The sequence below is a fragment of the Impatiens glandulifera genome, chromosome 4 (genome assembly GCF_907164915.1).
Source record: "Impatiens glandulifera chromosome 4, dImpGla2.1, whole genome shotgun sequence".
NCBI lineage: Eukaryota > Viridiplantae > Streptophyta > Magnoliopsida > Ericales > Balsaminaceae > Impatiens > Impatiens glandulifera.
Genome location: NC_061865.1, coordinates 701,604 through 729,153, shown reverse-complemented (window position 1 = coordinate 729,153; position 27,550 = coordinate 701,604). Strand labels below are relative to the sequence as shown.

The window sequence follows — 27,550 nt, the reverse complement described above, 5'->3', positions numbered from 1 at the left end:
ATTTCTATTTTCCGGCGGCGTGGAAGGTTTAGGGAGGAAGAGAAGGTCTCGCAATGGCGGATGCTTTTAGCATCCAACCTAAAGATGAATAATTTCATCAATATTTGTTGATTAGGATTAGAAGATACAGATGTGTATTCAATGTACAGAATGGTTCTCGCTGATTACTTGCTGGATTACTCCATACTGAAACAAGAATGAAAAAAATGGTTTAAGAAGGATTTCAATCACGTAAAATTCTACATGGAGGACAATAAATTGTGCACTGCGAAAGACGAATGAGTTGATGTTGAATCAAATTTAGAGTTTCAACGGGAGCTGTTGTTGGTATTTGAAACGTCATTAGTTTCTCAATTCAAATAAAACTTAAGAAGAAGTGGATTGGAAGCTTAATTAGGAAAGCTGCTAATCTTGAAAACTTTTGATATCATATCATTCCCAAGTAAATTTGATATGTCTGATTTGTTCGAGGAGCGAGGAGTGGGGATGGTTTGAAGTTCGTGACAGGCTTAGAGATATTCGAGCTAACCCCCTAATTGAGAGTGGTGGAAGCGTTTCTCACTCAAGTAAGCCAAAACCTTTTGTTGCATAATTACTATAGCTTATAACAAGATAATATGGCTGAAAAGTATTCATTTTGTATACCTGTCAAAGTGTCAGGCTATACAGAATGATGATGTAAGACCGCAGGGTTAAGTTAGCACTATAGATAACCACTAAAATAAACGACAGTGTTGATGCTGCATTTACCCGCTAGAGAATAGACCAGCAACTCTATGCAAAGGAAACCAACCTTAGAAGACAAGTTTAGGAAATATATAACCCTTTTGGAATTCTATAGACAAAACTTACAGCCTGTTTAAGTTCAAGTTTCAATGCCTCTTCAACTTTATCTGAGTAGCTTGAGATCTCAAAGTTTTCCTATATGCAAATGATTTGACAGTACATATAACCTCAAATGAAACCTAATGAGGAGAATCATGTAGTTAATATCATGCTTTATCCATAAAGATGTCTATTGAGTTTAATTAGAACATAGGTTGTTTGCATATTGCCAATTGAATATAAAAATAATTTTTGAGTTCTTTTAGTTGATATTTTAGAATTCTCCAAATGTTTTAAAAGTTTCATTAATTGTTCCATTAATTGTTGTTTGTAGGTGTATTTCCATATAACTATTGAGGATTATGCAACGAGGCGATGACGCAAATCCCTAAACTAATGTACGAAAAAGGCAGACAGACCGTGTTGATTAATATAACTAATTGTTAACGAAATCAATCATTTCAATTAAATTTGTAGGAAACAACAAAATAATTATCATAGTGACTTGACAAATAATATTTTGAGATATTCTGACCATGATCATGGGTAACGTAAATAAATATTTTATTGAAAAATAGAGATACATTTGGATATATAATCTTAATATATTTATTAGACTTTAACGAGCTGTAATTTTATAAAATATGTGGACCAAAATATGTAGCAGAGGTTCAAAGGAAACAACAAGATTAATTCTCTAAATTCTTTAAAAGTAATATTAGGATTGTAACATATTTTATATTTTAGAACATATATCTTATTTTTATGTTAATATTATTATTAGAATTAAGTTTATATTATTGTTAGTCATAAATGTAGTGACTGATATTCTGAAAATGATCACTTGTATAGTAGACTGAAAAATGCAATGAAGACAAACATTTTATTTTATTAAAACATGAAGATATCTTAATCTTAATGTATTTGGATTAGACTATAACGAGTTGATAACCAGTTGATGAAAGTTGACCAAAATATGCAACAAAGGTTCAAAAGAGAGGCAAGATTAATTCTCTTTAAAAGTAATATTAGGATTGGAGCATATTTTATATTATAAAATATATTTTATTTTTAAGTTAATACTATTATTATAATTAATTTCATATTATTCTTAGTTAAATTTAAATATAGTGATTGATATTCCGAACATGATGAAAGTGTATGATAGACCTGAAAGATGCAGAAGATGGAAATAAATTTGGATATATAATTTGGATATATTATCTTAATGTACGTAGACTGGATTGTAACGAACCTTAAAATTTTGTGAAATACGTGGACAACAAGATTATTTCAACAAATTCTTTAAAAATATATTATTACGGTTGAATATTCATATTATTGAGCATAAATCTTATTTTTAATTTAATATTATTATTAGAATTAAGTTCTTATTATTAGTCTAAAAGGGAGTGGTATATTTTTGATTGAAAAAAATATATTAATACTTATTTAGTCATGAATTTATACAAAATAGTTTTTTTTTTTTTTTAAATACCATTGAAGAGAAAGAATTTTTATTATTTGATTTATCTTCTCTTTTCAAAATAACATAAGAGAGAAATTAACTTTTAAGAATTAAATTTATTTATTTTTATTCGTACAAGTTTATCTTGATTTAGTTGTGTAGTGTAAATAATTAAATATTTTTTTATTCTAAGGTACTAAATGTTATATTTTAATTTTTACAATTTTTTAAAGTTAATATATATTGTTACATAATATTAATGTACATTCATTTCATTTGTGCAACGCACAAGGATTTTGCTAGTAATGGTAATGATGATGATGCAGATTGCAGACTAGAATAATGATGTTTCTTATTATAATAATAAATAGAAACGAGATAATACTTATTTATATTATTAATTATTTGAATACATTTGTTTGACATATGTGTTTGGATTTACAGATATTTTCTGAAACTTTAACATATTCGAAAGTTATTTTCGAAATTATAACTTATTCTAAATGTATTTTTCATTTTATCTATTAATTCATTTTTCTAGACGTCATGATATTAGGTCTATAATCTAGACGCATGATTTTAGGAATATAACTATACAAAATTAGACATATATTTAGATTTGAATTCATTTTAGTTGCATGTCATAAAATAAATTAGATAAATAAATAAGATTTAAAATAATATTTTTTAATGTCCAAAAGTTTGAAATAGGTACTGTTATATGATAGACATATTAGACTTAATGCAAGAACCTTTCTAAGTATAACAAAGAACCTAATCTCTAAAATGTGTTTAAATATGTAATTTTTTTTTCTTAATTTTCTAAGTAGTAAATTAGATGACTTTAAAAAAGTCAAACTAGTATAAATCGATGTTTTTGAACACACTCAAATCAAGCCTATCATTTTGGTTCCTCGTCTCACTCGATTATCGTGATAACAAAAACTCTTTCTCGGAAATAATCGATTGTTGGCGTTACAACTATATAATAATATTTTTATATAAAATAAAATATACATATTGGTCATTTTTTTTTTGAAACACATAAAGTTTGAACGAATCAATATTATTAAATTTTTAATATATACATATAATTAAAGTATATTTTAAAACATTATTTCATATAAATTAATACATACAAAAATATAAATTTTTAAATCTTATATTCAAAATCATTGACAAAAATATCATAAATATCTACAAAATTATTAAAGTCATTTTTAAATATGTCACTAAGAACAATTGGTTTATAGGATATTTTTTTTTTTGAGATATTCTATTATATAATTTACAGTCAAAAGTCTTATATAGGTTGTCTTTAAAAAATTAAATAAGTTTTGGTGCTAGCTATTACAAAAAAACAAAAAAGAAATAAAAGTCAAGAAAAATAAAACTTAAGATAAAAGTTATTCTCGTTTGTACAGCTGTGCTACTCTTTCTATATATATATATATATATATATATATATATATATATATATATATATATATATATATATATATATATATATATATATATATATATATATATCATAATTTTCTAGTTGATCGAAATACTATTGTGTTCCCGTGTTATCACATTAAACATAATTAAATATAAAAAAATTAATATTATAAAACAAAATTTTCATAAGTCTTCCCCGCTAATGCATCCCTATATAGTTGAATTTTCTTACATTGCTTTGTTTTAGATTTCCGAGATTTCTCTCCATATCATCCTCTCTCTCTCTCTTTTGACCCTAAGAAGCCATGGGAGCCCGATCATCAGAAAACCAAGGTGTTTATCTTCAAATTTCTCTCTTATGAACTCCTCTAATCATGTGTACTATATATACATATAATATTATATCTGTATGATTTCATTTCAAGCACACTTAACAAAATTATTTAACAACATTCATCATTCAATCTAATGATGATAAGAATGAGAATCAAACTAGTAACTTTCCTTTACTTAATAATAATCTTGCATAAACACAGACTAGTTTGAGATTGAATTCTTGATCAGCTTAAGATTTTACTTACAGATGAACAAAAGGAGGAAGTTAGAAGTTCTTACTTTGACTTACCACCTCTCAATGTCTCTGATGCATTCCCACAAGCAACTCCAATGTCAACGTTCCCTCCTTGCAGTGAGATTCATTATTACTTATATGTTGAATTGTGACAAGCAGTTTTGAGCTTAAGTATATGACCACCCTGTGTCAAATATGTTGATCATTAACTTCTAAACTGCAGCCTCTGATTTTTACTTGTTTGATGAGCTTTTGAGCTCCGAGGAGCAATCTACACGGTTGAGAGTCAGAGAGTGTATGGAAAAGGAGATAGCCCCAATAATTGTTCCGGTATTTATGTCATTTGGGCTACACTTTTTAATGTTTGTTTGTTTGGTTGGTTTGCATAAACTAGGCATTTGATTTTGATTTTATAGTTTTGGGAGAAGGAGGAATTTCCATTTCATATAGTACCCAAGCTCGGTGCTCTGGGTATTGCAGGTGGAACAATTAAGGTATTTCTTATTTTCATGATGTCCTTTATGGAAATGGAGAATAAACAGTCAAATTGAATGAATTGGTTTGATTTGGTTTGGTTTGGTTTCTCTAGGGTTATGGATGTCCTGGTGTATCTATTACGTCTGCTGCTATCGCTTTAGCAGAAGTTGCTCGTGTTGATGCTAGCCTTTCGTCTTTTATACTCGTGCATTCTTCTTTAGCAATGTACACAATTGGTAGGTTTTATGTTTGTTCTTGTTAGAATTATACGAATTAGATCTTCTTAATTGTAATCATGAATCTTCTTTTTCTTTATAATGGAAATGTTCTTTAATCTTCTATTTCTTTAAATGATGTGGTTTTTTCCAATTTGATGTGTACGATCAAAAACATTATGTTATTTATTATACTTTGATCATTTTTAATTTAGCTCCTTCATAAAATTAGAAATGTCACTTAAATATTCTTACTTTATATTAATCACAAATACACCTCTAAAGCATAAACTTAATTTCAATTAGATTACATTATTTTTGCGCGCATATACTAAATATGACATTTGCACAATTATTTATTATAATAATGATATTTATTTGACAATTGCCTTTCAGAAGGTATTATATGATTTATTCTGGACTTTTTTTTGGTTTGTAAGAACAGCACTTTTCGGTTCTGAAGATCAGAAGCAGAAATATTTACCTTCCTTAGCTCAATTGAAAACTATAGCTTGTTGGGTGAGGATAAATATGTTAAACTGGTTATGTTATAATTCTTGAGTAAGAGCTAAAATTCATCGCATGTTATTTATAGGCTCTTACAGAACCTGATTATGGAAGTGATGCAAGTTCTTTAAAAACATCAGCAACAAAGGTTTTATAGCAAATATTATCATGTGTTTTATTGTCATAACCACCTCTCTTTACAATCTAAATCTTGTTTTTATCAGGTTTCTGGTGGTTGGATTCTGGAAGGACAAAAACGCTGGATAGGGAATAGCACGTTTGCAGATATTCTGGTTATTTTTGCTAGGAATACAATCTCGAATGAGTTGAATGCGTAAGTTGAAATAGTCAAGAAAAATATTTTGTTTTGTTTTATTTTCCCATGGAATTTATAAATAATAAAAAACTATTCCAGATTTTTGGTAAAGAAGGATGCCCCTGGATTACAAGCAACTAAGATTGTAAACAAGATTGGGCTTAGGATTGTTCAAAATGGAGATATTCGCTTAAATAAAGTTTTTGTGCCAGATGAGGACCGAATTCCAGGTGCTAATTCATTCCAGGATGTAAATAAGGTGAGCAAACAATAAATTTCTTTAGTGTGTTTCATTAATTTTATTTATGTATTTATTCAAATTGATGATGATGAAATATTGTTTTAAGTTCTTAGACTTTATACTATGATAAAAATAGCTATCTACTTTTACAGACTCAATTAATAATGGGCAATACCCATATAAAAACTAAATTATCCAAAGATTATAAGAACATAAAAATACAATGAAAGATTAAGATAGAACTCGTGGTTGTGTTTAAAACTGATTGTTTGTTCTTTATAGGCTCTTGCTCTCTCACGTCTCATGGTTGCATGGCAAACTGTTGGCATGTCGATGGGAGCCTATGATATGTGTCACAGGTATGCCAGTTTGGGTTCTTATAATAGTTATATTTTCAGGTCTTACAAATTTGTCTTGACTAAAAAAAACTTGCTAAATGTGTAAATTGTAAGGTACTTGAACGAGAGAAAGCAGTTTGGATTACCATTAGCGAGTTTCCAAATCAGCCAGCAAAAGTTAGTTCAGATGTTGGGTAATATTCAGGCAATGCAACTACTAGGTTGGAGACTCTGCAAGTTATACGAGAAAGATCAAATGACACATGGTCGAGTTTGCTTGGGAAAGGTAGGCTTAAGTAAATAACTAATTCATTGATAACGAGATTCTGATATTCAGGCATCGTTATCAAACATGGTCTAGATTCTAGATCAAGATTGATAAAGCGTTTGTAATTGGGAATACATATTATTATTGACAAAATTTTGATATTCAGGCATGGATTTCCCAAAAGGCGAGGGAAACGATGTCACTTGGACGTGAATTACTTGGTGGCAATGGAATCTTGACAGACTTCTTGGTCGCTAAGGTTTAAAAATGAATTTGTTAATAGTTTCTAAATCGATTCTGATAAAACATTCATAATTTCTAATAATCTATCTGCCTTTTGCTCGGTGATCCTTTAGGCATTCTGTGATATAGAGCCAATTTACACATATGAAGGCACTTTTGATATAAACTCATTGGTTGTGGGCAGGGAGGTAACAGGATTCGCTAGTTTCAAGCCAGCTGCTTCCACTCGACAGAGTCGTATATAATTCGAAACTCGACATTATTGTTATATATATGTATGTGTCAAATAAAGAATAAAGATGGGATGCTTAGTTTCACACTTGACTAAGAACAGTTATGAAATATTTATTGTGGCCTTCTTCTGGTTTAAGTCTTTGTACCAAATTCTCATATTATTCAGTTAGTAAATTACACTTTATGCATCATATATAATTGTATTTTTCAGTATTAGTTTTATACTAAATCAAATTTCAGGTTAAAATAATTTATTTTTATATAAAAAAATGTTAAAACTTCATCGCAGTTTTCTTAATCTCATATAAGATAATGTTTTTAAAATATATTCGAAACCCTACATTGGGTGTTATGAACAATTTAATTTTAATTGAATGTTAAAATTTATAAAAAAAATAAAAGTTAAGTTAATGGTTTTAAATCTAAGTTTTATATTTGAAAGGGAAGGTCAACGATTTTACCTAAACTGAATAATTGATCCACACTCGTCAATAATCTTGAATCGATGTAATAATGTTTCGGTTAAATAATTAAAAAAATTATAGCACTATGTAAAAGTAAGATGACAAATCGGCTCAGGTTTGAATTGGCAGACTTACTAACTTTGAACAAGACATGTTTATTAATTCGTGTTAAAATTTCTAACCTAAATCTAACATATTTGTGATTGACCAAAACTCGACCAAATTTATCTAACTCAACTTAACTAAACCCGATATAATTAATTCAATTTTTTTTTAAAATTAAAATGATATTAATCCAAAAAAATATTAAATTATAAATCCGTTTTAAAATAATCTTATAAAAAAAATTAATGATTGAGTAGAAAAGAAAAACACAAAATAATTTATTTTTTTTACCCTATCCTAATTTTAATTTTTTCGCGTAAAAAGCTTGTTTGAGTATTTGTTAGATTATCTAATAATTATCAGATTATATAATTTGTAAAATTAAATTAATGAAATGAATTTATTTATATAAAAAAAAAACTCAAACAAATCTCCTAACTGAAATAATACATTTCCGAAATGAACCCTAATTAGTTAAAAATCAACCGTCCTAGGGTTTAAAGAAGATTTTTGCAGATTGGCCACCTGAACGATAGGGTTCTTCAATGGCGACTTTGCTATCGAGAAAAACTCATCTTCGCTCCATTTGTCGTTCTATCTCTTCTTGTGCAAACCATCTGAGGTCCCAGAAGCAACCATTTCCTACTTCTCATGGAGATTCAAGGATTCTGCTCAATCACCCTAAGCCATTTCTTCAATCGGTTCACTCTCTCAAGGTAGGTGTATTTTTGTGTAAGTTTCCATTGTCTATTATACTCGTGATCCTGTTTTGTTAACTGCGTCGTTTCCTTCTTTTAGGATCTTCATCTTGGCGGTGGATTTGATACGTACTGCAGATACATGTGCAGCGGTAGTTCAGCTTTGAAACAGCCAAATTCTGATTCCACTGGATCTTCAGAAGGGAATTCCGGTGGAGAAGACAAGTCTGATCAGTCGCAGCAGACTGGCGATCAAGGGAAAGCTGTTAGAGGAGGGGTAATTTCTATCAATCTGCGTTTGCTAGTGTATTTTTTGATATAAATTGCAGTCTTATGTAATATTTTCATTGAAAATGTTCTTACTATTGATGGTATAAATTTGACATGCCCGAAGATCCAGCTATAATAGTCCTCTTCGGGCATGAATTTGTCTTCTCCTCTTGAATATAGCTGAAATACATAAAATGCAATTTTAAGAAAGATCCACAAATTAGTATTCAAGGTCTTTATTGTATGGTTTATTGTTCTTGCAGCCTGTTTCGTGGTTGAGCTTTATACTGCTGGCTATAACCGGAGGAGGAATATTAGCTTACTATGATCGGGAGAAGAAGCATCATATAGAAGGTAGATAACTATGGTGAGTAGGACCTTATGTTCATTGTTGCGTTATATTTACTGAAACATGCAATGGAATTTCTTAAAGGACCTCAGCATGCGAAACTCGATAAGATCAGTACTAGAATTTTATAGTCTAATAGACATATTTTTTCCGATTCTGTTGTTGATTTTCCATATTTTTTTATCTGCACTCAGTCTTGATTCCATTGTTGATAGATGTGTAACATATATTAATATGAGTGCTAATTCGTGCCGATTTTGATGTTTATTTTCTTGCTGCAGAAATAAACAATGCTTCAAGTGCAGTGAAACAGGGTCCTTCTGTGGGTACTCCTGCCATTGGAGGTCCATTCAATCTTATAGATCACAATGGGAAAGCAGTTAGTAATAAAGACTTTATGGGCAAATGGACAGTAATTTATTTTGGCTTCACTCATTGCCCTGATATCTGCCCAGATGAACTACAAAAGCTTGCCTTGGCAGTTGATAAAATAAGTATTGTTTCTACTATATATCTTTTCCTTTTGTTTAAAGCCTATAACTTTTATGCAATTTCATTAACCATCATCATTTTTCTTGATTTTTTAAGAGGAAAAAGCAAGGATAGAAATTGTACCTGTGTTCATCTCAGTTGATCCAGAGCGTGACACAGTTGAACAAGTTCGTGATTATGTGTTAGGTGTGCTTATTAATATTATTTCAATGCTTATTAGAAATGTTATAATATTTGTACTCATCACTGGGCATTTTTCACATTGATATATTATTATGATTCTCATTTGTGCCCAGAATTTCATCCAAAGTTAATTGGTCTTACCGGTAGTGCCGATGAAGTAAAGAAAGCTGCAAAGGCTTTTCGAGTTTACTATATGAAGACTGAAGAGGAAGGATCTGACTATCTTGTGGACCATTCAATAATCATGTAAGTTCTAAATTTGTAATAGTAACTGCTAATAACCTGGATCATATATTTTCACTAGCTGACTATGGGTTATTTGGGATTAACTCAAATAGCCCACTATCCAATCAACACTCATTAATCACATCGTATAAATCATCAAACCAAAATAAAAGTTGCTGATTTGATGGAATAAGTTTTTGGTTTATTTGATTAAGGTAGAATGAGAATAATTTAGTTTGGGTATGATGCAGGTACTTGATGGATCCTAATATGGAGTTTGTGAAGTTCTTTGGGAAGAACTATGATGTGGAAACACTTACAGATGGTATAGTCCAAGAAATAAAGCAGTATAAAAAGGTTAAATAAGATGGGAGGATAATCTTTATTTTAACACAGCAGAGACTTTTTGGTGGCCATTCTTTTGCTTTCTTACTTAACATTTAATAATAAAAAATTGTATTGCTTTGGATCCTTGATTCTCCACTCATTGATTTTCATTGGAAGATCATATTTATCTTTGATTTGTATTCTCTTTTTTTTGGGGTTAGATTTCAATATGTTTTTGAATTTATTGGAAGAAGTATGCAGGATCTAGTTGGGAGATCATCCTCCTCCTATTTTGATGCTTTTTTTTCATGTATAATAAATTCAATGCAAAAGAGTTAAATTTGAATAATTTTTTTGATGCTTTTGTTTGCTTATTGAAAGTGAAAGCTCATTTATTAATATCCTTTACAAAAAAGTGGAGAAAGAGTTATTAATTTCCACTTGTTATTTATATAAAAAAACAATGCTAGTAGTGGCAATATAAAATAGTCTGCAGAATCCACTACTATTATTGTAAATTTATTTCTTTAAATATTTGTTTTCTTAAATAAAATTATTTATGTTTGAATTTGGATCAAATTAGGGCTCAGGGTTTCTTATTGAAGGTTAATTATATAAGTTAGTTATTTATTTATTGTATAAGGAGGTTTTGTATAAATAATTTATTATTAACGTGATATTTATAAATAAATAAAAAATTAATATCATATCACTATTTTAAACTTTAATAATTAATAATGACAGGTTTAATGCATTAAAAATTGAATTATTTTAAAATAATTTTATTACAAATGAATGTATGAAAATATTCCCAAATTTTGAATGTTTTAATTTATTTTATTAGTTTTATAATTTTGAAAAGTATAATTTTCATTTGCATTAACTAATTTAACAACATTGAAATCCATTGTTGGTTAAATCTAATCTAATAATAGTATCAAATTTATTAGAAAAGGGAGAGAGGGACATATACTCATATAGATAGAGAAGAAGAAGAAGACAGTTCCTTTTTTTTACTTACAGTCTCAGTACTACAGTACTTCACCAGAAGTATTATCGGGAAAGACGACGACGACGGTAAGAGCCATCTCTCTCTCTCTAGCTTCTGCTACTACTCTTAACGAAGAAGATTATCCTTCTCATGGCTTCACTAATCAACACTACAGTCTCCTCCTTACTCTTATCTAACTCCAAGTCCATTCGCTTTACCACTTCACTTACTAAGACGCCAATTTCACTCTCCTTCGCTCGTAATCTCCGCAAATCTCTATTTTCTTATTTTCTCACCATTCCTTCAACTCCTGTCGTTTATATTTTCTGTTTCTTCTCAGATCGGAGACTGACGGTTAGAGCTACAGGCACTGAGAAAGAAAGTGGAGGTGATACGTTTATTCTTCTTTTCCTTGAGCATTCAATGCTCATTATAGCTTTTTGTTTTTTCTTTCCTCTATTGCAATTGAATTTGCGTTTCTGTCACTCAGTTAAACCTCAGGTGCCGGATAAAGCCCCTGTTGATGGTGGATCCAGCTTTAATCAGATCCTCGGCATCAAAGGAGCTAAACAAGAGAAGGTCAATTCAAACTTTCTATTGTCTTCGTTTGCTGCCTTTATTTTGTAGATTTACTACTAGTTATGTATCAACAGTTTAGACATGTGATCTCTAATCACTGTATCCTCTGAGAAACTTGAATTTGGAAATGAATGAAAACGTAGAAATTCATGAGCAACTGATCAGAGAGATGTAGAAAAGGAGACAGTCCATGTCAATAATGATTGATGAGCAACCTTATGCATTGTTACTACATGTTTGACTTCCTGTGCATATTTCATGCTCAGAAAACGAGAACATGAAAAGAAAGTTTTGGTTAGTTGCCTAGAACATATTATTCAAGAGGCTAATATCGCATTTCTGTATGTGACAGGATATATGGAAGATCCGAGTTCAACTTACAAAACCTGTTACCTGGCCTCCATTGATTTGGGGAGTAGTTTGTGGTGCTGCTGCTTCTGGTATCATTTCAAATCGCTGATAGGATAAAGTTTTTTGTAGTTCCATTGACCTTTTAGAAGTTAGATCAGTAGTTCAGTTTATGGTCTCAAACTCCTTTCACATGGAGGATGACCATGTGTTGTATTTCCTTCTTTGAGTTTGTGTGCAATTTATATATCTTTTAAGTGTTCTGATTATGCATGGTTTATGAAATGATACGTTTCAAGATCCGTTGGTGTTTTAGACGATTAGAAGTTTATTATAATTCCCAGAGCGTCTATGCAACTGTTAAGACTTCTTTCCATGCAGGAAATTTTCATTGGACGCCAGAGGATGTCGCCAAAGCAGTTGTATGCATGCTAATGTCTGGTCCTTGCCTGACTGGATATACACAGGTTTATACCTAGAATCAAATGATAGTTTTCAAGATAGACAAAATACTGGAAAGTTCTGAAAGTGTGCACCTGTTTTCTTCATATGTACCTTTTTAGACAATCAATGATTGGTATGATAGGGATATTGATGCTATTAATGAACCTTATCGTCCCATTCCATCAGGTGCCATATCCGAGGATGAGGTACATACACTACATCATTCATTTTCATTCTCTTTATCTTTTCTTCCAGAGCATTTCAGAAGTTCATTTCTCTTTTTTTATTGCAATTACCTAGGTCATTACCCAAATATGGGTGCTGCTTCTAGCAGGTCTTGGATTGGCTGGTATTTTGGATATTTGGGTAAGCTTCCACTTCTGAAGTTCCTCTCATGAATATGATACAAATATTAAATGACGGTCATTACTCATTAGTGCTTGTTCTTTGTAGGCAGGGCATACCGTCCCTATAATATTTTACCTTGCTTTGGGTGGATCCTTGGTCTCTTATATTTATTCAGCACCACCTTTAAAGGTACCTGTAACTACACACTGGATTACTTGATTCTTGGATATTTATTAGATTTTTAGTAAAATTTATTAGTTCTGTTATCTTTTTATTCTTGCAGCTTAAACAGAATGGCTGGACTGGAAATTTTGCTTTAGGAGCTAGCTATATTAGTTTACCTTGGTGAGTCATCTATTTCTGTTGAACTTGTTTATGTGAAGTTGAAATTCTAAAGTTTGTTGCCTCATTTACCAGTGTTTATAGACCTGTAAAATGTTTCAGCATAGTAGATTAGTAGTTAACAGAGTCAACACATTTCATGATAACCTTTATAAGAAAAGAACATGGAAGACATCTACATAGACCGAGTTTCCATATTTGGACCCACTCCACTAATTAATGTCTTTCTTTGAAGAGAGACTAGGGTTCCGAAGGGCCAATCAAACTACAACACGTGGCCAGCAAATTAGTAGTACGATGGTTTTATATTTAATTAGTTATTAGGATAGACTGGATATTATTTGTCGTTCCAAATTAGTAGGATTTTAGTTACCTTTCCAGTTTAGGATTAGACTAGTATAAAAACATATCTAAGTTACAACTTGATATATTGAATGAAATTATGAAAGATTCTAAATGTTTGGTTTCTCACCCCTCTTTGGGAATGTTTACACCCTAGTATTTCTCTGTTTTTCTAGTAAAAGGATGAATATGCACACCAAGTCGGAAAAATACTCAATTGAACTTAACAAATGGAGACATTTTATTATTATTGCTCTTTGAGGAGGATAACTCCAACTTAGTATTGCACCGTCTTGTCATGCATCTGAAGATTACCTTGCACCAATGTTGAAATAGTAATCTGCTTTTGTTTTGTGAACAGGTGGGCTGGTCAAGCTCTGTTTGGAACACTTACACCCGATATAATCGTCCTTACTCTCTTATATAGCATAGCGGGGGTGATTTTCTACCAGAACTTGCTTTACATAGTGGGAGGAGGTGTTTAAAGTCTTGTACTTAAAAAAAAATTGTTTTTCTTTCTAATTGTTTTAGTTGGGCATTGCCATTGTAAATGACTTTAAAAGTGTCGAAGGAGATAGAGCAATGGGACTTCAGGTACGATGTTTGTTTGATATGCTTCTGTCTCTATATAAGTTCTGTATTATTTTATTTTTTTATTTCTTTGTGGCGAAATGTATCTCAGTCACTTCCAGTGGCGTTCGGTTCTGAGACTGCCAAGTGGATCTGCGTTGGTGCTATTGATATAACTCAGATTTCAGTTGCTGGTAAGCTGGTGCTAAATTATTCACTCCATGTTGAGTTTTCGACACAAAATTGCTAACTGATTGTGTAATATTTCAGGTTATCTGCTTGGTGCTGACAAGCCATATTATGCATTGGCTTTATTGGGATTGATAGTTCCACAAGTATTTTTCCAGGTAAAACCAAATCAGGCCAACCAGATCAAAACTCTTTATTATCAAAGACAAAAATTAATAATTTGTTTAATTTTTTCTCCATGTACAGTTCAAATATTTCCTTAAAGACCCGGTCAAATACGATGTCAAATACCAGGTAAATTTTGTTTCATACAGATGTTTTTCATGTAGAATATAATTGCACTAAATGATCCTCCTCCTCCTTCATGCCATTCCAGGCTAGCGCTCAGCCATTCCTCATTCTTGGTCTCTTGGTTACTGCCTTAGCCACTAGCCACTGAAAGTCTGAATGTTTCTCGCCTTTGATTCCTGCTTTCTAAAGCACACAACTATTGAAGAATCAATGGGATTCGGTTTCGTATTTCTTGCCAAGAACACAATGGAGCACTGGTGGAGTTTAGGTCAGTTCTGGCTGTTGTTTTGAATAGAATTGATCAGTTTTTCGGTTTTGTGTGGTTTTGGTTTTGAGATCGGTAGGTGATATAAAATAAATTGCATGCAAAAATCAATTAAAGTTTAATGAGAAACCTGGTCAGTGCACTAACTTGTATTACTTGGATAATTATATTTACAAAATAAGGGACTGATTCAAAACGAGTTTGGGTCTTGTGTTGAGGCGAATAATGTCGGTTAGACTCGGTCACAAAGACTCAGTCATGAGACTAAGTAAAATTTAAGTTACATGTGGGAGGGAGACCTACTTCCATAAACCCATGGTCCTTTAGAAGTTAGATGAATGCATTAATTGCATTGTCTTATAAACATAGGAATGGATATAAATAAGTATGTGAGTGTAGAATTGGGCTGGGTTTGAATAAGATGAAAAAAATATATATTTTTTTTTTATATAAAGTTGAGTATCCGGAGCCGCCTCTAACGTGTTCGAATCAAGACCTTCAGAGTGCAACTTTTGTCTAACGGAATCAAACCCAGGGAGGCCGGATATTCAACTTTTTTTTTTTTCAGTCAAACTTGAAGAGGGATGAAATGGGCTTTAAAAAGTTATTGATAAAGAAAATAATGTAACTAAAGTTTGATTTAAAATTCTGTTATACAACTTAAAAAGTTAGGCTTTAAAAAGATAAAGAATAAATAAAATAATATGTAACTAAAAGTTTGATTTAAAATTTTATTAGACAGCTAATCTTATAATTATTATTACTTTTAAAAAGTTAGGATATACATGGACTTGTTTTTAGAACGGATATACATAGGCTTATAAGTAATAGTAAGGGCAATGTTCATCTAGATTCAATAAATTTCATGGTCTAAAATATTAAATTATTCTTTATTAAAAAAAATATAATTCTTTATTAATACTTTTTTTTTTAAATTATTAAAAAAACTCATATTCTTAAAATCATTTCTAATAAAAAATAATAATTAAAATATTATTTTAAAAAGTTCAATACCAAGAAGCCCAATACTTAAATAGTAACAACAACAATAACTTTTATTAAATTATAATTAAATTTGTTACTAGCAAAAAATAAACCTAATAAAAGTTTGAACTATAGTCAAATCATTTGGTTTATTTGATTAATTTTGTGGGAAACTGAAAAATAAACTGAATTTTGTTTTGGGATATTTAAAAGTATTTAAAAAAAAATAGATTACACTACTACTAATTTTACAATTAATTAAATTTGGACTAAGTGGTAACAAATTTTTCTATAATAAAATTCCAACCAAAGAAAGTCAATTCATTTAATCCTTAATAGAATAAATTGCAATGAGTTTATTTGATTAATTAAAATATATTATTTATCCAAATATTAGAATATACTTAACAAAATTAAAATAAATTTATAATTTTTTTTTAAAAAAATTCAGTTTCCCATAGATGTGAACTGGAAATTTGATTATTATTTTGAGGGATGACAGACTAATCAAGTTTATAAGAATGATTCTTATGGACGAAAATACCCTTCGCCTGTCTTTAAATACGTCGAAAAAGTCATTTTACAAACTTTATCAGATTCCCAAAATTATGTAATTATTAGTTTATTTCGTCAAATTTCCCATGTGAGCGCATTCTCACTTATGAATTATGATTATATAAATAATAACATTTTAATAAAATTAGGAACGTGTATTATATTTATTATATTATTTATTGTTGTTTTGCTGTCATATTCAACAAATCCTGCTTGGGTCTCTCTCTATATATATACAAAGAACTGGTCTGGAAGAGAGAATAATTTAGTCCTCCAACTTTCGTCTAAAGTCCATTTACAAACTTCCGCCATTTTCGATTCTCTCTCTACAGCTTCAATTCAATGACGGAAGGTAAGCAAAATCGCAACAATAATGCAATCCCTCCATATGTGAAAGCTATCTCTGGATCGATCGGAGGTGTCATAGAAGCATCCTGCCTGCAACCGATTGACGTCATTAAGACTCGTCTTCAGCTCGATCGCGCAGGCGCATACAAAGGAATCGCACACTGTGGAACCACTGTAGTTCGAACCGAAGGAGTCCGAGCTCTATGGAAAGGACTGACGCCATTCGCAACTCACCTGACCTTGAAATACGCTCTTCGAATGGGAACCAATGCAGTTTTACAGTCGGGGTTTAAGGATCCCCAGACGGGACAACTCAGCAATCGAGCTAGACTTGTTTCAGGATTCGGCGCTGGTGTGCTTGAAGCTCTTGTTATCGTTACTCCTTTTGAGGTAATCTAAGAATGAATATTTTTTGCTCTGTGGCTAAGTCAACCCTGGCTGATGTCTGTTTATACTGGCTACATGCAATCGAAGTTGAATTTGTTTATTGTAGGAAATAGGAGAAATCAAATATATCATTGATTGTGAAAGGTGTCATTTGGGGTTCTATAGACTAATGCTCAATTGGAAACACTGTTTATTGAATTGCTGTTTATGTCCCATTCTAAATCACAAGTTCCTTGGGACCTTACTCTTGACTTTGTTCAGTGATTCTTTGTTTTCTGTGATCATAAAATTCAATCTGATGTGATTCATGATAGCATTTGTAGGGTTCATTATAATTGCCTAATCAAACCTCATTCCTCTACTTAAGTATACATCAAAGATAGTTCATCAGTGCCAAGTATTGAAAACTTTCTCTCCTAGAAACAGCCTGTGTGTTACATGGACCTTACCCTGCACCTTGCGTATACAGTTTATGTTTACCTTTTCCGGGCAAACTGTTGCTTGACATTAGGGCCCTTGTTTCATGTAGATTATTGGAAACTAAGTTATTTGGGTAAGAAGACATTAGCAGCTTGCTTGTTTGATGTGTAGTGGCATCAACTATCACCTCTTCAATCATTCAAATTCTTAAAATCAATAAAGTTAAAGGGTAAGTCGGTAAGAAAACCTAAATAAACAGATTATTGAAAACTAAGTTATTTGGGTAAGAAGACATTAGCTGCTTGCTTGTTTGATGTGTAGTGGCATCAACTATCAACTATCACCTATTTAATCTCAAAATCTAAACTACAATACCAAAATACTCAAACCTTCATTTTAAAGTATATTAAAATCATTAAAGTTAAAGGGTGAGTCGGTAAAAAAATCCCCCAAATAAACAGATTATTTGAGATTATCTAGGGTTTGACAAATAACCCTAGATCAGACAAGGTCCAGGGGTATAAGTATATATTTTGGTTCATCACTGAGTAGATTGTTGATGGGATATTGAGTTAATCATAAATAACCCACATCAAACAAGGCCATGAAAAATTGATCTAAATTTGCAGGTGGTGAAGATAAGACTACAGCAGCAAAAAGGGTTGAGTACCGAACTTCTAAAGTACAAGGGGCCGATACATTGTGCTACAACAATAGTCCGCGAAGAAGGACTTTTTGGTCTTTGGGCCGGTGCTTCCCCAACTGTAATGAGAAATGGGACAAACCAAGCTGCCATGTTCACTGCTAAGAATGCTTTCGACAGTTTCTTGTGGAAAAAACACGAAGGTGATGGTAAAGTGATTCAACCGTGGCAATCTATGATTTCAGGGTTTCTAGCAGGAACAGTTGGTCCAATCTGCACAGGCCCGTTTGATGTTGTGAAAACGAGGTTAATGGCTCAGAGTCGTTCGGTTGATGGTGAGATGAAGTATAGAGGAATGGTGCATGCAATTTCTACTATATATAAAGAGGAAGGATTAAGGAGCTTATGGAAGGGATTATTGCCTCGGCTTATGAGGATTCCACCCGGTCAAGCTATTATGTGGGGGGTGGCTGATCAAGTCATGGGATTCTACGAGAGGAAGTACATGTCAAACGCGACGCTGTAGGCACAGCACCATTTGGTTAAGACCCGATGTTAGAACAAAAAATCAGCTATTTCTTTGGTATAATAACTGGTTATTTGTATTCATTATTGATTTTGATTGAGATATATGCAGAGCAAAATGCTTGAGATTCAATTTTTTTTCAAATAATGTTGTATTCTCCAATTGATATTTTAGACTATTTTTAATTATTCTTGCTCTATTGTTGTAATAACTAATGTTTTTTAACTACTCAATTGGCTCTTTCAATTTGATAACACAAACTGAAAATTGCACTATTTGTAAACCAGGAAAAAAACACAAACCGAAACCAAAACCAAATTCATCTTCGTTGGTACAAACAAAAAAGGTCCCCACAATTGCCTAAAAAATAACGAGGTTAGCATGATAAGTTACATAACAAAATGAACAGTTTTTCTAACTAACATGTTTGTGCTAGCAATACTCGCAGCTACTACATCCACATACACTTCATGCTCCTGATAACAAGAATTTATTGTATTTTTGTGTAAACAACATATAAAGAATGAACCAAGATTGCTGTAAATGCTATTTCCCTTAATTTGGTTTCATTATTTTCACCTAGATTAAAATTCAATCAAAATACATTAGACAAGAATTCAAAATATTTTGAAACTAATGGAATCATAGTCTAGCCATTTTGGCAATTTTTCAAGAGTTGTGCCAAAATATTGCTTTAATAAATAGGCAACATATGTTTTTTTAGAATAGTCACTTTTATTGAATCCAATATAGTTTATTGTAGATGATATTGAACCGACTTCCAACAAGCTATATGAAGAAGAAATGATGACCTTATGAAGAACTCTCGCAGCAAGCTTATCCGGAGTATCATCAGCAAGAACAGGTACAACTCTTTGAGCAAGAATTCTACCAGTGTCATAATGTTCATCCACATAATGAACTGTAGGACCTGAAAATCTGAAATTATATAGTATTTAAATGGTAAAACGTTTCAAATGAAGATTTGTTTCACACGCACACAAAACAATACCAGCAACTGAAATCACTATACTTAACTACCTTGCTCCAGATGTAATCACTGCATTATGCACTTTCATTCCATAAAATCTTTTTCCTCCAAAAACCGGAAGAAGTGAAGGGTGGATATTTAAGATTGATTGTGGGTAAGCACGAATCAGTCTTGTTGGTATAAGCTTTAAATATCCAGCTAAAAGGATAAAGTCAATCTCGTATCTCCATCGATCAGAAGAAGTTCTTAAAATCCGCTAAACTTCTAGCCGAAACATCTTCTGAAATACTCTCTTTATCTTCTTTAGTTTTGGGAAACAAAATGACCGGAATACCAATATCTCTAGCATATTCTGCACCTCCACAACCTGTAAATTTCATGAAAATAGATTTGAAGTCAATACCAGTATGAAATCAAATGTAAATAAACAAATGCAAGATTATTCACAAAAATAAACTTTCCAATTAACATAATGTTGTAATTTAATTAAAGCTTTTATAGTTTCATTGTGACAATTATTCAAACACCCCGAAGGCATATGCTTATGTAACAAAAACTAGTTATGATTCTGAATTTTCTTAATCAATCAAACAAACCTGGTTTATTTGTCACCAAAACCACAACATCTCCATGAACTAATCCATTAATTGTAGCCTCATAAATTGACCGGAAGTTTGAGCCCCCACCGGAGACAAAAACAGCAAGCTTTTTTCTTCTTAACCCAGTTAGCTCATTGTCAAAGGAAGGAAAAATATCCAAGCTATAATCTAACACTTAGACTTTGTTTAAGTATAAAATAAAATATATTTTTTAAATAAATAAAGGATATTTTAGTAAATAGTTTAAATATTTCTATAATTAATTATATTTTTATACAAAATTATAAATTATAAAAAAGAACAAGTAAAAAAATCTAGTACTGTAATTTGATAAAAAAAAAAAAAAAAAGTTAAGTAAACAATAACTTATACATAACACTTAAATTTATCAAACAAGTTCACACAAATTAGACAATTATTATGATACCACAAATGAATTAAATAAAATAATACATGATTTAATAATTCTTAAAAATTATATTTTATAAAAATAATGATAACACAATTCATAAACATTATAATACCATAATTTGATATTTTTATAAACAAAATAAAAATAAAAATCATTAATATAAAGTATAACATATCAAATAATCAAGTTTGTCAAATCAACACCAAATAAATGAATATTTAGCATTTTTTAGGTTGTTTTTGTTATAAATTGGTTTATTTTTATCTTACTTATTATTATTTTTAATTTATTTTTTATTTTAATAAATGAATATGATTTGTAAAAGGGATCAGATTTTGTAATTTTAAAATTTATATTTTTTTTAGTTAAAAGATATTTAAAATAAATCTTAAATGAGTATGTGTTTTCTTTTAAGTTAGGTTATACACGACATAATATTTGGACGACTATGTCGTGCTCAAACACGAAAGAATGATGTTGTGACATATTATATTATCTTTGGGTGAAGTTGTATTATTTTCATTTTTAATGGAGAATTTCACTCGTATAATTTTTTTTTATTTGTTCCACTTACAAATATGTTTGTGCATTTTTTATTATTATTGTTTTTTCAAAATATTTTTTTCTTCTTAAGCTGGCCTAAAGATGGATAAATCCTTCATTAACAACAATACCAAACTCATTTCAAATAATACCACACAAATTTAATAAACATTAAATAATTATTATAATAATCGAAATTTATATTTTATAAAAATAATAATTAACAAAAATTCATAAATATTATTATATCCCAATTTAATCTTTTTATAAAATAAATAAATAAGTTTTATAAAGTTATAAAATATAAATTCGTTAATTAAAGTAATGCATGTCAAATTATCAATTGCCTTATAATCACTACCAAAAGTGAACTTAAATAAATTTATTATAAAATAATATTGATTTATACTTTGCTTTAGTTGATTTTTGATTGTTTTTATTTTAATTTGCTTTATTTTTGAGATTTGTTGTTTAGCCAAATTAATTTGGTTTGATAGTTAGCATTACTTTTTATTATTTCAAATTTAATTTTTATTTTAATAAATGAATATAATTTATAATAGTGATCAAACTTTGTAATTTTAGAATTTTTATTTTTTTTAAGTTACTTAGAAGATAAAGTCTTAAATGACTAATTTTACTTTATTTTTTAAAACTATATTATACACGACATAACATATAAGAATGTCTTGTGCTCGTGTTGTGACATCGGTTTACACAAATTAGTTTTCAGTTATTTTATGTACATTTGTTCATGACAAACTACTATTATTATTTTCGTGTAGTGAGCATTATTGTCAATATATGTAATTTATTTATTTATTTATATGTTTTTTTAATCTCTTTACAAATATGTTTGTGTATCCTTTTGTTTTTATTATTAATTTTCTAAAAAAAAAATTGTTTTATCTTCTTAACCTAACTCAAAGATGGCAGATCATCTTTTGTTGATAAGTGCTTTCAAGCAGTAGACACAAAAAAGATCTGATTTTAAAATTATAAATAAAAAGAATATGGGGTAGAAGAATGTAAAGAGTTATACTTTAAACCCAAAAATTTAGTTCTTATTTGGCTTTACACAAATTTTGTTGTGTAATTTAAATAAGTTAATCTTAAAAATGTAAAAAGTAAATTAATAAATAATAATAAACTTTATTATAAACATTAGTTTGTTAGAATATTAACGAGTTTCCTTTTTTTCTTTATAAGTTTTCTTAATATAATTAACTATACAGGTTTTATAAAATTAGGAAAATTTTGTATTAATAGTTGAAAGAGAAAATATTAAATATTAATTAAACTTTTCAGATTTAATACAAGTTGAAAAATAGATTACTCAGAAAATAATAATATTTATTTAAAAAAATAAAAATGTTATTAATTTATTTTTAATATATTAAAAGTTTTTTTTAAAAAAATGTTATGAAAAGAAGTCTAAAAATAATAATTTATTTTGTGATAATATATACTTTTATCAGAAAAAAATATTTTTATAAATAAAAATTAATTATAATTTTATTTAATAAATTAATTATAATAACACAAATTAATAAAATAAAATAATAGCAACCAGTTTAATAACAATTATTATAATAATCCAAAATTATATTTTATAAAAATAATAATAATAACACAAATTCATAAATATTATAATACCCAATTTATTTTTTTATAAACAAAAATATAAATCAGATAATATAAAGTAATATGTATGAAATGATCCTTGGTTTCGATAGTGGATCTGCGAAGCTGAAATAATTCAATTTATTAAAAAAATGTTTGGTTTACTATCAGTGGTCACAACTCACGCTTTTTCCTCCAACCCCTCTAACACCAAACAAACAAAATAACTAAATTTGAAAAAAAAAAAAAAAAAAAACTGGAAAATAATAATGGTATTACTTATTATTTCAAATTTAATTTTTATTTAATAAATGAATCTGATTTGTAATAGTGTTCAACTATAAAATTTTATAATTTATAGTTTATCTTGTTAAGTTATTAAAAAAAAAGTCTTAAATGATTCTTTTAATATTATTTTTTCTTTCTAAACTAGGCTATACCGTCATAATACATTGTGTGTCGTGTTGTGTCACCCGTTTAAATTTTTAGGTATTCTACATTTTTATTAATATTTTTGGTAGTGTATTATTATTTTCTTTTTTAAGTGAGAGTCTCATAACTATATAAGTAAACTTTTGTGTATTTTTTCTCATCATGTATGATTTTTTCTTCACTTGTAAATATTGTTATGTATAGATTTATTTTTATTATTAAATTTCTATAAAAATATGTTTTATCTTCTTAACCTCACCCAAAGATTGGAAATCCTCTTGTTAATAAGTGATACCAAACAGTAGACACCAAAGAATATCCAAATTCTAAAATAAAAAATGCAGTGGAGAATGTAGAGTTATACAATAAATATTAATAAACTTATTTGAAATATTAGTTTGTTACAATATTAGTGAGTTCCTTGTTTTTACCAAATTTTTAAATGTTTAATTATTTAGATTTTTTTTATTAATAGTTGAGAGAAAAATAATAATATTTTTCATATATAGGTTAGAAGAATGAGAAGATATTTTTTTTATTATTAGTTGAAAGAGAAATAATAAAATTTATCAATATTTTTTAATTATAAATAAATCATATTTATGTGATATTGTATATACTCCTATTTTGGGATTTATGTATATTTAAATGTGTTATTAACTTATTCATTTTAATAATTAATAAATGAATTATAATTTTTAAATAAAATTATGTAAAATTAAAAAATTATTAATTTATTTTTAACATATTAAAAGCTTGTTTTTTAATTGGTTTTAAACACCTTACAATTTTTTAATGTCGTACAATAGTCATTTATTTTGCAATAATATATATTTTTATCTAGAAATAAAAAATAATTAGCTAGAATCCTATTCAAGTAAAACAATTATAATTAAAAATAACACAAATTCATAAACATAATAATACCTCAATTTAATATTTTTATTAAAAAAAATGTTTTTATAGAGGTATAAAATATAAATTGTTAATATAAAGTAATATGTAGCAAATGATTTGTTTAACAAAGGATGTGAAACATCAAACTGAATTAGTTCAATTACTATAAAATAACATTGGTTTTGACCTTGTTTTGTTTTGGTAGTTTTTGTTTAATTTGATATTTGTAATAGTGATCAGACTTTGTAATTTTAGAATTCATATATTTTTTTAAAAAATTCTTAAAAGAAATCATAAAAGATTACTTAAGATTTTTTTAAAAATTAGTCTCAACTCTGGTAACATGCAGAAGATTGGATTGTGTCTTATCAGACACGACGAACTCGTGTTATTCGGGTCGTTTACCTAAGTTAATTATCATGTATTATACAGACATACAAGTATTTTTTTTTCTTCTTATCATTTATAAACTTTTATCTCTTCAACTACAACATGTTTGTGCATCCTTTTTTTATTGTTCAAAATATATTTTTTCTTGTTAAACTAATCCAGCGATTGATCGATCCTATGAAGAAGTACACCATTTGAAAGATTTGGTTTTAAAATTAAAATTACTGAAATTATGGGACAGAAGAATGTACAACTATACTTAAAAGACCCTAAATTTAATTCTTATTTAGCTTTACACAAATTTTTTCTGTAACAATTAATTAGAAAGTTTGTTATTTTGCAAATTCACATTAGTTTCTTTCTAAAAATGTAAAAAGTAAATTAATAAATAATAATAAACTTTATTTGATTCATTAGTGAGTTTCCTTTATATACGTATAAAATGTTAATAATAATTTTAATTTTTATTGTTATTCGTCTTTCAACCACGGTTAAACATCGTCGAGTCAATGCATAATGAGTTCGGTCCGTGTCGTGCTATGATGTATCGATGCATTTTTTCAGTTTTAAAAATATATTTCTTTCCTTTTATTGATCATCCTGTTAATATATATTTATCCCTCTTTTTTCAAGTATACTGTTCAATTTTTAAAACTGGAAATTAAACACAACAAAGCTTAGAACACAACAGCCAAACATTTGCAACATCATGAGATCATACATAACATTGTATTGAAACCTACATATTACATTCTCTTAAGTCTATCTAAATGATGCAACAAATATATAAGTTGTCAAAACATTATACTATAACAACACAACTTACAAGGAATCACTCTTGTTCCTCCAACTCCTCCAACGGAGTTTCCTGTAAAACCCTAAAATTTTGAAAAAAAACAGTTGAAAATAATAGTGGTATTACTTATTATTTCAAATTTAATTTTATTTAATAAAATGAATATGATTAATTTGTAATAGTGATCAAACTTTGTAATTTTATAATTTTTTGTTTTTAAGTTACTAAAAATGTCTTAAAACTTGAATATATACATTATAACACGTGTAGTGTGTTGTGCAACAAATTTACTTAAATTAGTTTTCAGGAATTTCAATCACATTTGTTAGTGTGTACTGTTATTTTCTATATTAATGGAGAGTCCCATATTGATATGAATAAACTTTTTTGTTTTTTTTTTCTCATTATGTATAATTTTTTCTTCACTTATAAATATGTATATGCATCTTTTTATTTTTATTATTATTTTTTATATAGAATCTGTTTTATCTTCTTATCCTAACCCAAAGATTGAAGATCCTCTTGTTGATAAGTGCTACCAAACAGTAGACACCAAAGAAGATCAAGTTCTAAAATAAAAAAATGCAGTGGAGAATGTAGAGTTATACTTAAAAAGACCCAAAATTTAGTTCTTATTTGTCTTTTCTTAAAAAATTAACAAAGTAAATTAATAAATATTAACAATATTAGTGAGTTTCCTTTTTTACCAAATTTTTTTATTTTAAGTAAAAGTTAGCAGGACCCAATTTATCTCATTTAATTTTTTTTATTATTAATATTTGAAAGAGAAATAATAATATATTTTTTAACAATGAAGGTTTCTATAAATGAGAAGATTTTCTTTTATTAATAATTGAAAGATAAATAATAATATTTATCAATATTATTAATTATAAATAAATCATATATATTTATGTGATATTATACTCCTATTTTGTGATTTATGGGTATTTAAATGTGTTATTAACTCTTTCATTTTAATAATTAATATATATATTAGAATTTTTAAATAAAATCATTTAAAATTAAAAATGTTATTAATTTGTTTTTAACATATTAAAAGTTTGTTTTGTTAAAATTGGTAGGAGGAGCTGCTTTACAATTTTGAATGCATAAAATAGTAATTTATTTTGCAATAATATATATTTTTGTTAGAAAATATTTTTATAAATAAATAATAATTATAATGATCATATTTAAGAAAATCAATTATAATTAAAAACAAATAATTTAATTTAAAAAATAATGTTATTATTAAAAAATATGGCGTTTCTGTTTTATTTTTTTTATAATTTTTTTATTTTATTTTTATTATTATATTTTAGATTTTAATAAATTACTCTCTATATATACATGTATAAAAAGTTAACAACATTCTCATTTTTTTTTTTGTTGTTGTTATTTGTCTTTTCAACATAGGTGAACCCGTCATCTATCCATGCATAAGTGTCTAGCTATCTTTCATTTTTTCAGTAAACTTAACAAAATTAATATATAATTAAAAATATTTTTTCTTTTAAATAAAATATAACATATTTTACTATTTTAGTTAATTAAAAAATTAAACCCATACTTTCTAATATAGTAAAAGTGAAAAATCATATTTACTTTTATTTTTACACTTCAATAATAAACTAACATTATTTAGTAGAATTTAAGAAAATAACAAATAATAGTATCTTTAACAAACTTTTTAAAAAGTGTATTGGTCCGCCCCTTGCTGGAATGTATTCCGTTAACTTTTCACCATTTTAAATATCAAACATATTTATTACTAAAGTATTTAATACTAAAATATGTTATATTAATTAAAAAAAGAAAAAATATTTTTAATAATTGAAAAATGAAAAATGTGACACTGACTCATTATGCATAAACCATTATATTCAACGCTGAGAGATTAATAACTATTAAAATAAAAAATGTTGTCAACTTTTATATACAGAGAGAATAATTTATTAGAATCTAATACGCAATACTAAAATTAAAATTAAGAAATTATAGAAAAAAACTACAATTGAAACACTGTATTTTTA

At 28.3% G+C, this 27,550-nt stretch overlaps 4 protein-coding genes and 1 pseudogene across 4 annotated transcripts; 4 read left to right on the top strand and 1 right to left on the bottom strand.

Moving 5' to 3' along the window:
* The first annotated feature begins 4,006 nt into the window (after window positions 1-4,006).
* On the top strand, window positions 4,007-7,337 carry LOC124934442 (acyl-coenzyme A oxidase 4, peroxisomal-like). The gene is made up of 13 exons (XM_047474975.1): window positions 4,007-4,069; window positions 4,320-4,424; window positions 4,531-4,637; window positions 4,724-4,801; window positions 4,897-5,020; window positions 5,445-5,518; window positions 5,595-5,654; window positions 5,731-5,840; window positions 5,922-6,081; window positions 6,346-6,422; window positions 6,516-6,687; window positions 6,836-6,928; window positions 7,026-7,337. Exons 1-13 carry the CDS (start codon window positions 4,042-4,044, stop codon window positions 7,155-7,157), a joined length of 1,320 nt encoding a protein of 439 aa, XP_047330931.1. The 5' UTR covers window positions 4,007-4,041; the 3' UTR covers window positions 7,158-7,337.
* An 859-nt stretch (window positions 7,338-8,196) lies between these two features.
* On the top strand, window positions 8,197-10,453 carry LOC124935664 (protein SCO1 homolog 1, mitochondrial). The gene is made up of 7 exons (XM_047476080.1): window positions 8,197-8,431; window positions 8,514-8,690; window positions 8,947-9,037; window positions 9,314-9,526; window positions 9,621-9,710; window positions 9,821-9,953; window positions 10,184-10,453. Exons 1-7 carry the CDS (start codon window positions 8,261-8,263, stop codon window positions 10,296-10,298), a joined length of 990 nt encoding a protein of 329 aa, XP_047332036.1. The 5' UTR covers window positions 8,197-8,260; the 3' UTR covers window positions 10,299-10,453.
* Window positions 10,454-11,264: 811 nt separating this feature from the next.
* LOC124934073 (chlorophyll synthase, chloroplastic-like) lies at window positions 11,265-15,110 on the top strand. The gene is made up of 15 exons (XM_047474543.1): window positions 11,265-11,509; window positions 11,591-11,638; window positions 11,741-11,829; window positions 12,182-12,269; window positions 12,559-12,644; window positions 12,741-12,827; window positions 12,922-12,987; window positions 13,075-13,158; window positions 13,253-13,314; window positions 14,015-14,090; window positions 14,185-14,247; window positions 14,336-14,417; window positions 14,494-14,570; window positions 14,659-14,706; window positions 14,789-15,110. The coding sequence occupies exons 1-15, from the start codon at window positions 11,401-11,403 to the stop codon at window positions 14,849-14,851; spliced, it is 1,128 nt and encodes a 375-aa protein (XP_047330499.1). The 5' UTR covers window positions 11,265-11,400; the 3' UTR covers window positions 14,852-15,110.
* A 1,653-nt stretch (window positions 15,111-16,763) lies between these two features.
* On the top strand, window positions 16,764-18,981 carry LOC124934388 (mitochondrial succinate-fumarate transporter 1). Its single transcript, XM_047474914.1, has 2 exons — window positions 16,764-17,245; window positions 18,292-18,981. The coding sequence occupies exons 1-2, from the start codon at window positions 16,850-16,852 to the stop codon at window positions 18,829-18,831; spliced, it is 936 nt and encodes a 311-aa protein (XP_047330870.1). The 5' UTR covers window positions 16,764-16,849; the 3' UTR covers window positions 18,832-18,981.
* Window positions 18,982-19,220: 239 nt separating this feature from the next.
* Window positions 19,221-23,445, bottom strand: LOC124933719 (annotated as a pseudogene).
* Between the last annotated feature and the right edge of the window lie 4,105 nt (window positions 23,446-27,550).